This window comes from Carcharodon carcharias, chromosome 18, assembly GCF_017639515.1.
Source record: "Carcharodon carcharias isolate sCarCar2 chromosome 18, sCarCar2.pri, whole genome shotgun sequence".
Taxonomy (NCBI): Eukaryota; Metazoa; Chordata; class Chondrichthyes; order Lamniformes; family Lamnidae; genus Carcharodon; species Carcharodon carcharias.
This window is the reverse complement of record NC_054484.1, coordinates 24,243,378-24,256,909: the sequence shown is the minus strand read 5'-3', so window position 1 is coordinate 24,256,909 and position 13,532 is coordinate 24,243,378. Positions and strand designations below refer to the sequence as shown.

The window sequence follows — 13,532 nt, the reverse complement described above, 5'->3', positions numbered from 1 at the left end:
GTTAGGTGATGCACAGTTGCTTTCCCTGTTCACTCAAGTTCCAGAAGCCCAGTTTCCCTCACTGCATTATCAACTCTCACTCTCAGCATCTAACATGTAAAAAAAAAAATTAATTAAATTTAAATGTGCAGGGGCATGTCTCGCTAATGGCAGACACTGGTAGATGCCTTGCAACAGCAACTAATATCTTTGAACACAGATAATAGAGCTTTAAGAACTAAATCTACAAGTTAGATCTTGTGGACAAACAGAAATATCAGCTATGATTTTCAACCTGATTTGCAGAAAAAAAACCATAAAAAAGGAGAAAAATGCATCTTCCTTAAAACCGATTAGAAATGCTGTTCCAAAATAATGTACTAGAGAAATAGTTCTTGTTCTTGTAAAGGTTGCATGCAATCATCTATAAATAACTGCATGATTCACCAAGATTTAATTAAGACTATCAAGTTGCAGTGGTATTACTGGCATGAATCCTCTACACTGTGAACAAATAATAGCCTGGTGATTTTACCATGCCAGAGATTGCATCTGCACAAGGGAAGGCAGAAATCTAAAACAACTGCTACTAGTTCAATACCCACCCCAGAAATGCTTATAAAAACAGATTCACATTCCTGCTCTACCAAAGATCAGTTAGCTCCCTGTCCTATGATATTATTTACCTTCATTTGTGAAAAGCATTAGATTTCTTTTGTGTGCATTTTCAAGGCTGTTAAAGTTCCCCTTATGGCTCAGTGGGTGAAGGTAATTCTTTATGCAAAATTGAGAATCGAGGCAGGATATGGAGTTTGGCGAGCGGGGGGGGGGGGGGGGGGGCCCCACGCCAATGTGTAAAATGACGCAGGATAACGCCGGGCGGAACTGCTGTCACCCCGCGTCATTTCAATTTTCAGGTCAGCGGGGGCGCAGCCGAATCAGCTGTGCGCCTGCCGACCTGTCAATGGCCAATTGAGGCCATTTAAAAACTAATTGAAGTACTTAAAGGACCTGCCCGTCCAACCATAAGGCTGGCGGGCAGGCCGGGAGCCCTAGTGGGCTTCAGAAGAAGCATGAAACTTCATCCACGGGCGGGAGGGTGCTTCATGAGGGTTTTTAAAAATTTAATAGAAGTTTAATGAAAAGTGATGGATATGTCCCAACTCATGTGACAGTGTCATGAGGGGACATCAGGGAAATTTTATTTTTCTATATTTCATACTTTTGAATTTGGCGCTGATCTCCCTGAGGTAGCACTTAGCCTCAGGGAGATGAGTGCGCTCTTTCGTGCGCATGCGCAAAAGAGCGCACGCTCAGCTTAGGGAATTCCACCCGCCCCCCCCACCCGCCCACACAGGGAGTGCATAGCGCTTCCTGGCAGACGTCATGATGGGCGGGCATTAATTGGCCAGCCCACGTAAAATGGCAGCGCGTCCCCAGTCAGGGGCGCCGATCGGAGGCGCGTCCACTCCTGAACTTCCCCCTCGGCCGGGGGGGGGTGTGGGTGTGTGTGTGTGTGTGTGTGTGTGCAAATTTTCCTCCGGTGTTCATAGGTTTCATTCCCACGATATGCTAAAGTAAACAGCCTCTATCACGGCAGCACTGGTTTGCTACAATTAGCCTCATCACCTTAGGTCAACGAATGGAAAGATCTACCAGTGTGTTCTTGCATCCAACTGCTATCCAGAGACTCTTATTTGTATGCTTGATATTGCCTGAAGACCAGAACGGGCACCGCTGTGATAATCTCTATGTAAAATATTCTGACCACATTTACATATTAGGAACTGTTACTACAATTTAATAGGCCTTGGGACATACCATGTTAATTTAGATTACAGAAAATGTGTGTTTTACCGGCAGCGAAAGCCAAATTTCACACGTGGTACGGAATGTATTATAAATGGATATTTGAGTTGCTCTAAATGGATCGCGACGTGAAATTGGAACAGGGATAGCTGGAAGAAAGAGTGTATGGAGGGGCTAATTGAAATTTGAAACTGAATGATCAAAATGTTAAATGTCCATCATTTTTCCTTTGCTACAATTTGCATAGAGAGAATATTACCTGAATCCAGAGATCGAGCCTTTTGTCACCAAGTGGATGGTCATCTGAAAACATCCTGTAGGTCAGGATCTCTTCACACAAGCACACTGCCCCATAATGACCCCAGTGAAGTAAGGCTATTGAAAAATGCTGACATCTGTAACTTGTTATGCAAGTATTTTAAAAAAACACACATACAAAGACACACTGATGGGTACAACATAAATATAATTGTTGGGTGCAAGGGAATTCATAAAGCTTTGAGTGATCACATTTTTTTGGTGATAGCACTGAAGGAACAGGACTTTATTATTACAGCTGTTAGACATGGGCAGTAAAGAGTATTTTGGCTAAATTCCAGAAGAAGCTAACGGGGTAGAATCATTAACTGTGCGAGGGTTGTTCCACCAGTTCAAATTAGCAGGTCTTCCAGCCCTATACCTCCCACAAGGAGCACACTTTTAATACTGCACCTTTTAGTTACATTCCATTATGGAAAGAGGTAATGTAATGTGGTCTACTTTCTATACATAGCAAATGGTACTGAGATTCAATAAGGGCCAAAAATCCTATCCATGCTGTAAGTTCCTAAAAAACACTGAAAGCAACCAAATTCTTTCAGTTGTGACTATTTAAAGAATGTAGCCATAGCACTGGATGTCTCTTGCTTTTAATTTGCTTTTAAAAGATAGTGGCTGCATTCCCATCAATTTTAGAAGGCCTCACAGGTCATTATTTTGAAAATTGAGATGAAGAGCCATTTGCCCCGGAATCATGGAGAAAACCCGAGAGACATGAGGTGTTGCATTACAGGGCTAATTCACGTTTGCGTTGCTGCTGTTCAGGATCCTTTACATTTAGAGACTAAACTGACACAAAAAGGCACAAGAGACACGAATCAAGGGACAATTCTAACTTTCACTGCTGGGCAGTAAATGCAGTCTTGTGGATGCAACCCGCTTGATTTCCTTTTCTATTTAACTTCAACGCAATGGACAAGTAAGCAAGAGGCACAACCAGTGGCTGATCCACAATGCCATATTTATTGTCCAGCAATGAAAGTTAAAACCAAGTTTAAACACTATCCACCATGACACTGTCACCTTTAATATTAGACAAGGGGAAAACAAGTAGGCAACACAGGCAATCATATACCTTGGGGATTCAAATTTACACACTTATCCTTCCTTTAATGTAAACTGACAAAAAAAAACTTTTGGTAAGAATATAGGGTGAGACATTTACCTCATATACTGAAAGGAGTCCTTTTCTCAAATAAGCAGACTGACATTTACAACTCCTGCATGAGTATCACTACAGTACTACACGCTAAACACCATGAAACAGAGAACAGCCCAGCTGTCTGCTTTAAGACAGAATGTGCACCTGATAATCTAGACCCAGAATAAACACTATCCAAATCTGGGGATGGACATTTGAATGCCTAAGAAAATAAGAGATGAAAATTTTCCATTGGATGGTGCAAGTTTAACCTAACTATTTTCTTCTGTTTAAAAAGTTGATGTAACACCAAAATGCTCTATTAAAATACATCATTAAGAGGAAAAGGAAAATAAGGAGATTTTTAAAAAAGAACTTCACCGCATCGTTTATCAGTAATTACTCTCTCCAACATTCACAGCAATTGATTTTCAGTGAAGGGAACAGTGGCAAAAATTAATAGGAAACAGAGGCAACTTGGCATAATTAAGGAGGAGGCAAAACTTTGCAAAAATTGGCAGTTCTTATCCTGGAGGCAAACTTTGATCTAAGGCTTTCACTGGCAGCTCCAAGGACAAAAGTTTCGGGTGTTAAAGAATTTAACAATGCCATGTTGTCACGAGTGCTTAGATCAGCTTCCAAAAACCTAATTTTGCTTCTACAAAGCTCACTGGCTCCAAGCATAACAGCAGCTAATCATCTACAAACAGAAAGAAAAGGTTGATTGCGGCTCAATATTTGCAAAAATAGGAGATGTTTGAAGGCTACTCCTCTGTTGAAATCCATGTTTTCTTTGAATTGAAGAACTTCTTGGGCAGTGCCAATGTTTTTACTGAGGTTATTATGGGTGGTGCAATGTTCCTGGGTCAAGTTCTTACACTTGCTTTTGCTCCGCAAGGGCTTCTGCTTCCTGAAAAAAAAAGGGGGAAAAGCAGAAAGAGGGGATTAATGAAAGGCCACCACTGAATCACAGAAATCAGTGTAGTTTCTCCCAAGGTCAACGTGCTGTGCAGTAAACTCTTCAATAAATGTGAAATGTATACTCCCAGTAAAGCTGGAATTAAAATCTAATCTAACAGAGAGCAGTTCATAATTTGAGAGCAAACACTTTTGGTTGTTTTACATAGCAACAGTAGTGGCCATTTTTAGATTTCACATTTAATTAGATCCAAATATCCAGCCTAGTTGACATATTGCTTGGCTCTGGGTGCAGTGGGAAGGATAAAAAGGAGGCAACATCCTCTGACCAGATGCTCACTCCAAGTAAAAAGTTCCTCATTGGTGTTAGATCACTATTATAAGGCCACAAAAATTTCTAGTCTTCAAAGTTGGAAGTAAAAAAACATTTCATGAGATGTTGCATTTCACACAAAGGTTTTACATTATCCATTTTAACTTTCTTGTGGTGACCGAGTTTAAACAGTGTCACTTTTCACAGTAAAATACATCGTTGAGAGGAAATCATAAGATTTTTGGCTTATGGTGATAAAAAGTGACATTGAATAATTTACCTAAAAGGCAAAAGACTTCAGCCACAAGTCAATAGTGACAGCTTCTCAAGACAGATTAAAACAGTCATTAAGCAGATAAGGCGGCTGAAGAACAAAGTTCTGTTATTCAGTACTAAAAACCTACTTCACTGAAACCTTGGAAATGAAACTGAGAAAAGAACACAACATTTTTCAAATTAATGTACAAACTTCAGTCAGTTGAGTGCAGACGTAATATGCAATACAAGCGTAACACACCATGCAAGGCCCAATTTAATGCTTTACACAGTAAGAGGTTCTTCAAATATCAAAGTGATGTTAAATGAAGAGAAATAGACGTACAGCCAAACAGCCATGTGCAATTAATTCCAAGTGGTCCATTCCAGTAGACTAGTCCAGATATGATGCAACTTAATGTAAATAGCTCACCTACAGTACAACTTTCAGAATAAAATAGAATTCTTCAAATGGAGGATGCTTGGGGAAATTATATATTTTACATATTATTACTGACTAATCAGATCACTATTCATGTTATAGTGATATACCACCCACTGAGGATAGTTATGTCTCAAGCCCAAAAAGCAGCAGTGTCAACAGGCACGATGTTAATTCTGTATGCTTAGTCTGAATCAGGATTAGGTGGTCAGGTGAGCATTCTCTCTCATTACCTTAAACCCTTGCAGATGAAATCATATAAAAGCAAAATCATATTTTTAAGATTCATCCACTTCATCCTCATCCTAATCAATAAGAAATAAAGAAAAAGAGAAGGAAAATGAGCACAAGCAAACAGATTGTAGTAAAACTAGTGGAACATAAAACAATAACAAAGGAGAGCATAGTTACCAACACTATCCATTCATATCAGCTGAGTCACTTAGATGTTTAGGCAAAGATTCAACAATTTTTATAATCTAATGATTCGCTATCTTTTTAAAATTTAGACTCACCTCCCTGTAAAAATTTTAGCCATTTAAAATAAGCTTTTTAAAAAACACAAAAGAATTGATGGATCTTTCTGAATGCAAGGTTACATCATCTAAAAAGTTATCAAGCCACCTTTAAAGTTAATGAAATTTCCATTTGTCATAAACTAATAATTATTCAACTTGTATTGTGGAAAATATTTTAGTGAATAATCAGGTCACACAAAGGTTTAGCACGTCAAATTAGCTTGTTTAGGTGCATTTACAACCAGTCACTCTTAGGCATGGTGAGAAAGAGGCTGCTCATATATAAACTGCTCTTATATTAAAGTACCTCAGTCACTGGTTCTTCTTCATCCTCCTCCTAAACATATTAAAAAAACGAGTGGGTGTGGAGGGAAAGAGAGAAAGGAGGGACAAAGCTTAATGAAAAAGGGAAAAATAGCAATATAGAAGAAAAAAATGCAGAAAACATCCCACAACAGAACCAAAGGACTGAAGAGGTGAAGAATAATGGTGAAGTAGTAATGGATGAAGCTGTAGCAAAAGGAAATAATGGATGTGGTTAGAATATTTGGAAATTCCAATTATTCTCATTAGGAAGAGACTGATACCTCAAACACCTACTTCCATCTTTTTTTCCCCAAAGGCATGTTCAACCTTTCCATGTTGAAAACAGGGAAGGGCAGGACTGAGCATGGATGAGTGTTTACAATGTTCAATTGTTCAAATTTCCTTTTTTTTTCAGACTGGACGGTTTATTGGCAACGGCTCATGTTTTAATTTTGAAGAGCCGTTATTCAGGGATGTTTAGAGCTCAGTCACGCTATCAACTTATTAAGTTTGTTAGCTGCCAATGTGGAAAAGAGTTACCCAATAATCAACAGCAGGCAATCCCTAGCTACCCCAGAATTGTAAAACCAATAATTGCTATCCAAGTACATTTATGCCATTTTTTTGTGATACTGGCAGTGGGGGCCACTAACGGGGGTGCAGGATCCATTATTGTAATAGAAAAGTTTAAGATATTTGTAGTTTAAAGTTTGATTTATATATAATTTTCTCCCTCTCTCAAATAGTGCAAACTGTCTGCTTAGATATGGTTCCAAACCCAGCTAGTATCCTTTCCTTCGTGACCATGATTCATGTGCGACTCTTGCCAATGGGTGTTGACACATTGTTCAAGCAAGACAGGCATCAGAGCAGAGTCTGAATGTGCCATTTGTTGATATGTACTTTGTGGGATTTATTGGTGAGCAATTAAAAAGAACCTTATATGATTTTTCTCTCATCAGTTCAGGATTGCTGAGCCCAACTCCAGCAACGTAACAGCCAACTGCCTGAGATCAGCTGAAATCAAACCTCAATCTTTGCTAGTCTGTACAGAGTAGCAGTTAAATGTATATGGTTGTGGAATCAGAGGATTTAAAATTATACTTCTAATTCTAAACTCGCTCCATTGTAGAATCCTGCTTACATACCCTAGGATCCTGCTGGGGTAAAAGGAGTTGATGATGGACATTTCAAAGGATTTTCCTTTGTAATCAATGACTGGTCACTTTACTCATTGTTGACATGTTCAATGGCCAACTCAGGAATGAAAATTTAGGATTTGGAATAAACATCCTTCCTACTAAGCCAAAAATAAAGTATGCTCTTACTCCTCCTGCATCTTCGCACTGTTGAAATGAAGACTCTGTAGTGATCTATTCCAACTCTCTTTTGGAGTGGCTCAGTCTTTTCTTCCTGAGGCAACCTAATACCCAAGTTTGTCATCACCTGCCATCTACTCCATGATTTACCTCAACTTCTCGCCTGTTATCAACCTTAGCAACAGTCAGCACCATGAACCCTAGTCTATCCAGTAGGTAAAGCCCATCACAAGCATTAAGGCTTTTAAGTGAACTGCCTGCACAAAAACTGTTTTCAAAAGTATACTTCATGCGAATCCATGCAACAATGTGATTGTCAGACTGTTGATTGTAAATACTCTTTCCCTTAAAGAAGTAATCATAATTTTGCTTATATCCAAGACACTTGTGACTAGAAGAGCCATTTATAGACATGGCACAATCCCACAAATGCACCAAATTTCTCGACAGCCTGGATGTTATCTGGCAACAGTCAATTCCAGTTCAAAAAAGTCAATAATTGGTCAATGAAGAATATGACAATGAAATGGAAACAACGAAATGGAAACACTACAAAAAAAAAGGATGATTAGTTAGCATGAGATGACAAAGACTGATGAGCCATTGTAACAGATTATCTACCTCAGTTACAGGCTGCTCTTCTTCATCCTAAACAAGGAAATGAAATTATAAAACAAAAGGAGTTGGCTAATTACAAATAAAAAGTGTGAAATATGTTGGTTAGTTATAATGAGAAATCGGCAAAATGATATGTAATCTGTACAAAACTAATGAGAACAACTTCAAGCAGTTTGAATCTGAAATGCCAGGACATGCAGGAAAACTGCAATTGTTACAAAAGATTATCAATTAGTTTCTGAATCACCAATGGCTTTTAGATGCCTAAAGAATCTATTGATCGAACCTCTGTAACTGGCTCCACTTCTTCTTTTTCCTAGTAAAATTATAAATAAAAACACAAGAAAAAAAAACAAGGATGATATGGGCAAGTTAAGTGTAAAAGCACACAACCTCTTAAGAACTTTCTGACCTGCTCTAACTCCCACTATGGCTCAACATCTACTCCATTCATCTAATTATTCTTTTTCCTGTCAACATTATTTACTTAGGAAAGGCCAAATACACACGCTTTTTTTTGTTAAACGTGCGTGGCAGATACAAGTTACTGCTGGTGCAGAGCTCATGGGAATACAGTTGGGAGTGGGGAGTGAGGAGGGAACAACATGGTGATTCTAAAATGCGAAGCCAGGAAAGAAATGGGAGGAGAATGCAATCTAGGTCAAGAAAATTTTGAACTGGGGAGAGAAGATAAAAAAAAGTTCCCCAACTCTACCCAAACAATAATTTGTATTGGAAGCGTTTCCCCCTTACATTTTACTATCAATATATTACAGCATCACACACATTTATAATTTGTTCCAATAAATCCTTAGGAAAAGAAAAACACACTACTGGCCCAACCTTTGATTCTGGTTGTTCCTCTTCTTTTGCCTGGCAAAGTCATGAAAACAAACAGATGAGACAGAAGAGTGGGAGACAGGCAAACCTCTGCATTCTTGTAATTAAACCAACGCTTTAAGAACCGATTGCTCACTTGAGACGATCATGGTTATTTCTATTGAATGGAAAGAGTAATTTCCTGTGACATTGCTCAGAGGTAGTCTGGGATCTAGGAACATGCTTAAAGTAGTTCGCTGTTAACATAACCCATTCCTGTGGGACCCCTGCTCAGGTATTCCCTGTGGGGAACTGATCGAAGCCCTGGACCCCCTCTGTGGAACTAACTCCCTGACTTTTCCCCTTCGTCCCTCCCCACCTGCCCACATCTGCTCTTCTTGCTTCACCTTTTAAGAGCTTTATTAAAGCCCACCTTTGCAATGAACCTTATGGTCACCTCTCCTAACTCTTCCACCATGGCCTAACGTCCACAGCCTTTTTACTTTTCTCTCTCGTAAAGCATCTAAAAATGTTTTTCTACATAAATACAAGTTGTTGTTTTACAAATGCTGCAGTACAAGCACTACACACTAAGTACCGCTCTTTCCCCCTCATTCGCCTTCAGGACTAGTGTCCTTAGTGAAGGAAATTGGAATCAACAAAGAAACTAAAGTAGAAAACATGTATTTTTTAATACAATTTCAATAACAAGAGGTTTCAAATATGTTAGAAGTTTAGAAGAAGCATATCTGTTGAGTAGAAAGATGAACACTATAAATATTAACATGTTAGATTAATGGATAATGTGTTAGTCATGTGCCCAAAATGGTGAAGTATTCATTCCACACCATCTTAAAAGGTAAGAGTCAATACAAACACACAAACTAATGCAATATGGCAGACAGAGCAACTCTTTGATACTGGTACAGTGTCTCAAAAGCTTGGGACTGAGGCAGTGCAGGATTTCAGAGTTTGCTCTATTTCAGGTTATGGATGGTTTGGTTCAGGTCAAGCCAGGTTGGGTGGGGTTAAGGGTCGCTCACTCATGGGAGCAGACTGGCACATAAGCGGTGAAGGGGATACAAGTCAGGTGACATACCACACCAATGGAGTGCCTAGCCAAATTGTCTAGGCAAGTTCTTTATAACTTCACTCAATTAAAATTGATGTATGGCACATTCTAAAAATGTCCAGTTTTCAGACAAATGTAGTTTTTGGACAGCCAGATTTGAGACACAGTAACTGTACAATGGAAGCCTACACTCAACCTGCCACCATTATGGCCCTTCTACACACTACATACTACGATTGTGATTGAAAAGAGTTATGTGTTGATCCTAGAACTCTAACAATAAACATATTCATTTGGTTAAATATTAGCACTTGGTGCTTTTATTGGAGAGAGATCTTCCTTTTGTGTTTTCTCACTAACATGCAATGACGCAGTCTGGTCTTTTCCAGGGGTGTTAAGACAAGGAGGAACAAGCCACTATGGTGTTTTCGGCATGTTAAATCCTTTTTAACTCTTCACTTGATTTAAGGAGCAAGAAAGTGAAGTTGACAAGCTATAACAATTCCCTCTGACAATACAGTTACAAGAAAGCTCCAAAGTTATCCAGGCATTTTGGGCAATACAGATCAAATTATACTAACTGCATTTGGAAGCAGTCAAAAACAGCAAATTTACCATCGCCCAATATAATGACCAGAACTACCCACCAGCCCCCCACCCGAGTATGGCATCCTAGGAGCTTTTCAGTGAATGAGAAATCTACATAAGGAGCTTGGCAAGTTCAATACTTTTGCCAATAAACCAGGTTCACAACTCCAGAAAAAACATAGCATCAAAAGCATTATGCTCCAGAAGTACAACTTACTTTAAATATTATATTCAGGTTAACTTACATTCCTGATTAGAGAAAGAACAATATTCTATAACACTATCTCCCAGTCTTACAAATCTTACCTCAACTTTAAAATTAAAAATCAATGTTCATACTTCCTCCCAATCCTATTTAAAATGCCTAATCTGATCAACTGGATAGCTGTAATTAGACTGATTGCTGGCTTGAACATTAGGTGCTTATTAAGTGACCTGTGAGTTATTAGTTTGCCTTGTTAATTGAAATGGTTTAAAGTAAGGATTAACACGGAGAACAAAATGATTAAGCCACTCAAATGAAAAGAAAGGACCGTTTACAGGTTTGTGAAATTCTCTTACAGCCTCTGCTGGTTCAATAGCTTGATGAACAGATTCCTCAACTTTCACAGCTTCATTCTCACCAATGTTTTCCTGCACACATCAACATCAATGTTCAAAGGAAAGCAAAGTGCAAAAGAAAAAATAATCTACCAGGTTCTAGAAGTTTGGATAAAAAAAAAAACAAAACTAGAAGCTGGAAATTCAAAACAAAACAGAGAATGCTGTAAACACTCAGCAATAGCGGAGGAGAAAACAGATATGACATTTCATCAGTACTGGAAGCTATTACTAATGAACACCATTCAAAAAGGAACAAAACCAAATGGATGAAAATTGGTGCACATACAGAATATAAAGTGGTTGAGTGGAAAAAACAGGAGATGGTTAAATGTCGGAGGTGATATTAGCATGAACACATATCTCTTCCTTTGATGTAAGGAGCAAAAAAAAATCTCATCCTATTACTCTCTTCTCTCGTGCTATTACTATATTCCCACAAGACAACAATCGATGTTGGATCAATTATTAATTTTAAATCTGAGATCGACAGATTATTGGTAACCAAAATAAGTACAAAGCACAAAGTTAGGCTGCATATCAGCCATGAGCTCACTGATTGGAAAAATAGGCTTTCGGAGCTAAATGGTCTACAGGTGCTGTGAGCTGATGTGAGCATGAGACACTGGCTTACCTTCCCTTCACAGATGCACCCTGGGACACAAGTGCTCCAGTATTTTCCATTTTTGTTTCTAGCAGTTATGATGCAGTTTGACAAAAGGTTAAAAGCTAACAGAATTGATATTCAGGAATGGTTATCAGATAGTAATTTTATCAAGGGGTTTAGATACGAGTTTCAAATTAAAAGGATGAGAGATGTAGCACTATTACCTGAACCCCCAAACCAAACTTACTACCTTGAAGTTACTGCATTGAAATGATTGCGTACATGTATTTTATGCCAATTGAAAGTGAAATGTAAGTGATAGAAATGGCAACAGAAGTCACATTTCTTCAATAAATGTTATGGTCCACCTTTGGCACGTTGTAACGGTCTACAAATAAAAGTTCTACCAAAAGGTCCTTTGATGGCAGCTACAAAGTATTTAAGTTACAAAACGCCTGAAGCAATTCAGGCTACTATACAAAATAGTATACTGCACTATACAATTATTTTGTGGGCCACAAAATATTGAGATTAGAATTGAACAGTCCAGTACAATACTTTAATGTTGAACTGTATTAACACAGAACTAATTTTTGACAATCCTTCACTTCATTTACTACTGCTCCCAAGGAACTCGCTCTCTTTACAGCTGTTAATTGTTTGTCTATGAGACATCCGTTGTAGCTTAAACCTCCTTACGTCAAAAAAGAAATCAAACTTGAATTATTTTAAATTTATATTGACCCAGGACTGTGCTTGCACAACTTGATGACTTCCACCCACACACAAAATTATAAGTCAAAGTGAAAAACAGAATTAAAGAGTTGAAAAAAAAGCAGGCACAAAAACATACACCACACGCACACAAAAAGCAACGCAAGCAAATACATAATTACATTTATATCTGTTGACTGTTCAAAATGATTATGCAACATTTCAATATTTTCTTCAAGCTGATCTTCTGCAGCTATATGCAAATGCTGCTCATTGCCCTACCAAAGTGAAAAATCAAGATAAGAGAAAACAGTTGCATCATGCGAAGATGTTGCAGACAAGATAAATAATTGAGACAGAGAGCAGGAGAGCAGTATTCTTTTCTGTTAACCAAGCTAAAAATGATTAGAGACAAAAAAATGCACATAGCATCCTGGCCTTTTCTGTATTCCAGTTTTTACAAATGTCTATGATTAGGGTAATTGAAAATTTAGTTTTACTGATTATCACTGATAATTCCACATTTCTTTTGTGGCATGGTGATTTGGTTAAATCCAGTTTCCCCAATTTGAAATACACAAGCTTTCTTAATTTCCCAGCATGTTCTTACCAAAAATTGCAGCTGGAGATTGCACAGGATTTACAAACCAGAAAGGATAATCCCTGAACTTACTCACGTTGATATTTGTCCGGTGTGTAAGCAATAATCCTATCCTATGTACCTGTTTCCAAATTCCTATACTTCTCTTTCCTTCGATCACCCATCTTAAAAGTTCACATTGTCTCTATTCTAGGAGTGTACCCACAGCCTCAGAAGCCACAAAGGTCTTTCATGTTCTCTCCTGAATCTTCTACATTTAAATGTTTCATCTCTTATACACTTTCCCATTTTAGACACCTCAATCAACGGAAGGGATCCATTTCTACCTACTTTATCCCTGCATAAATTTTAAACACCTGCAACAAGTCGCCCTTTAATCATCTCTGATGGGGAAAACTATTGATGTGATCTTGTAGCTCAGAAGCATTCAGCATATTGTGCCAATGTCATCCCTCTGAAAGAACTATCCAATCAGCCCCATTTCCTTATTCTTTCCCCACAGACCTGCAAGTTTTTCCTGTTCAAGAATACATACAATTCTCTTCTGAAAGCTGCTGGTGAATTTGCTTCCAAAATGCTTTTGGGTAGTGCATTC

The 13,532-nt window shown here is 38.3% G+C and overlaps 1 protein-coding gene across 18 annotated transcripts in view; it reads right to left on the bottom strand.

Annotated features, from left to right (window-relative positions):
• Positions 1-2,234: 2,234 nt before the first annotated feature.
• sh3bgr (SH3 domain binding glutamate-rich protein) overlaps positions 2,235-13,532 on the bottom strand; it is a 43,960-nt gene continuing 32,662 nt past the window's right edge. For 3 of the 18 annotated variants that reach the window (XM_041211706.1, XM_041211707.1, XM_041211722.1), the window contains 8 exons: positions 12,519-12,614; positions 10,977-11,048; positions 8,780-8,809; positions 8,223-8,252; positions 7,940-7,966; positions 6,001-6,030; positions 5,409-5,480; positions 2,235-4,157 (listed from right to left, as the gene is read on the bottom strand). In XM_041211706.1, the coding sequence (XP_041067640.1) occupies positions 5,454-5,480; positions 6,001-6,030; positions 7,940-7,966; positions 8,223-8,252; positions 8,780-8,809; positions 10,977-11,048; positions 12,519-12,614 (312 nt within the window). In that variant the 3' untranslated portion in view covers positions 2,235-4,157; positions 5,409-5,453. The remainder of the gene's footprint in view (positions 4,158-5,408; positions 5,481-6,000; positions 6,031-7,939; positions 7,967-8,222; positions 8,253-8,779; positions 8,810-10,976; positions 11,049-12,518; positions 12,615-13,532) is intronic. The other 15 variants (XM_041211718.1, XM_041211723.1, XM_041211710.1 and 12 more) reach the window with 14 other exon arrangements.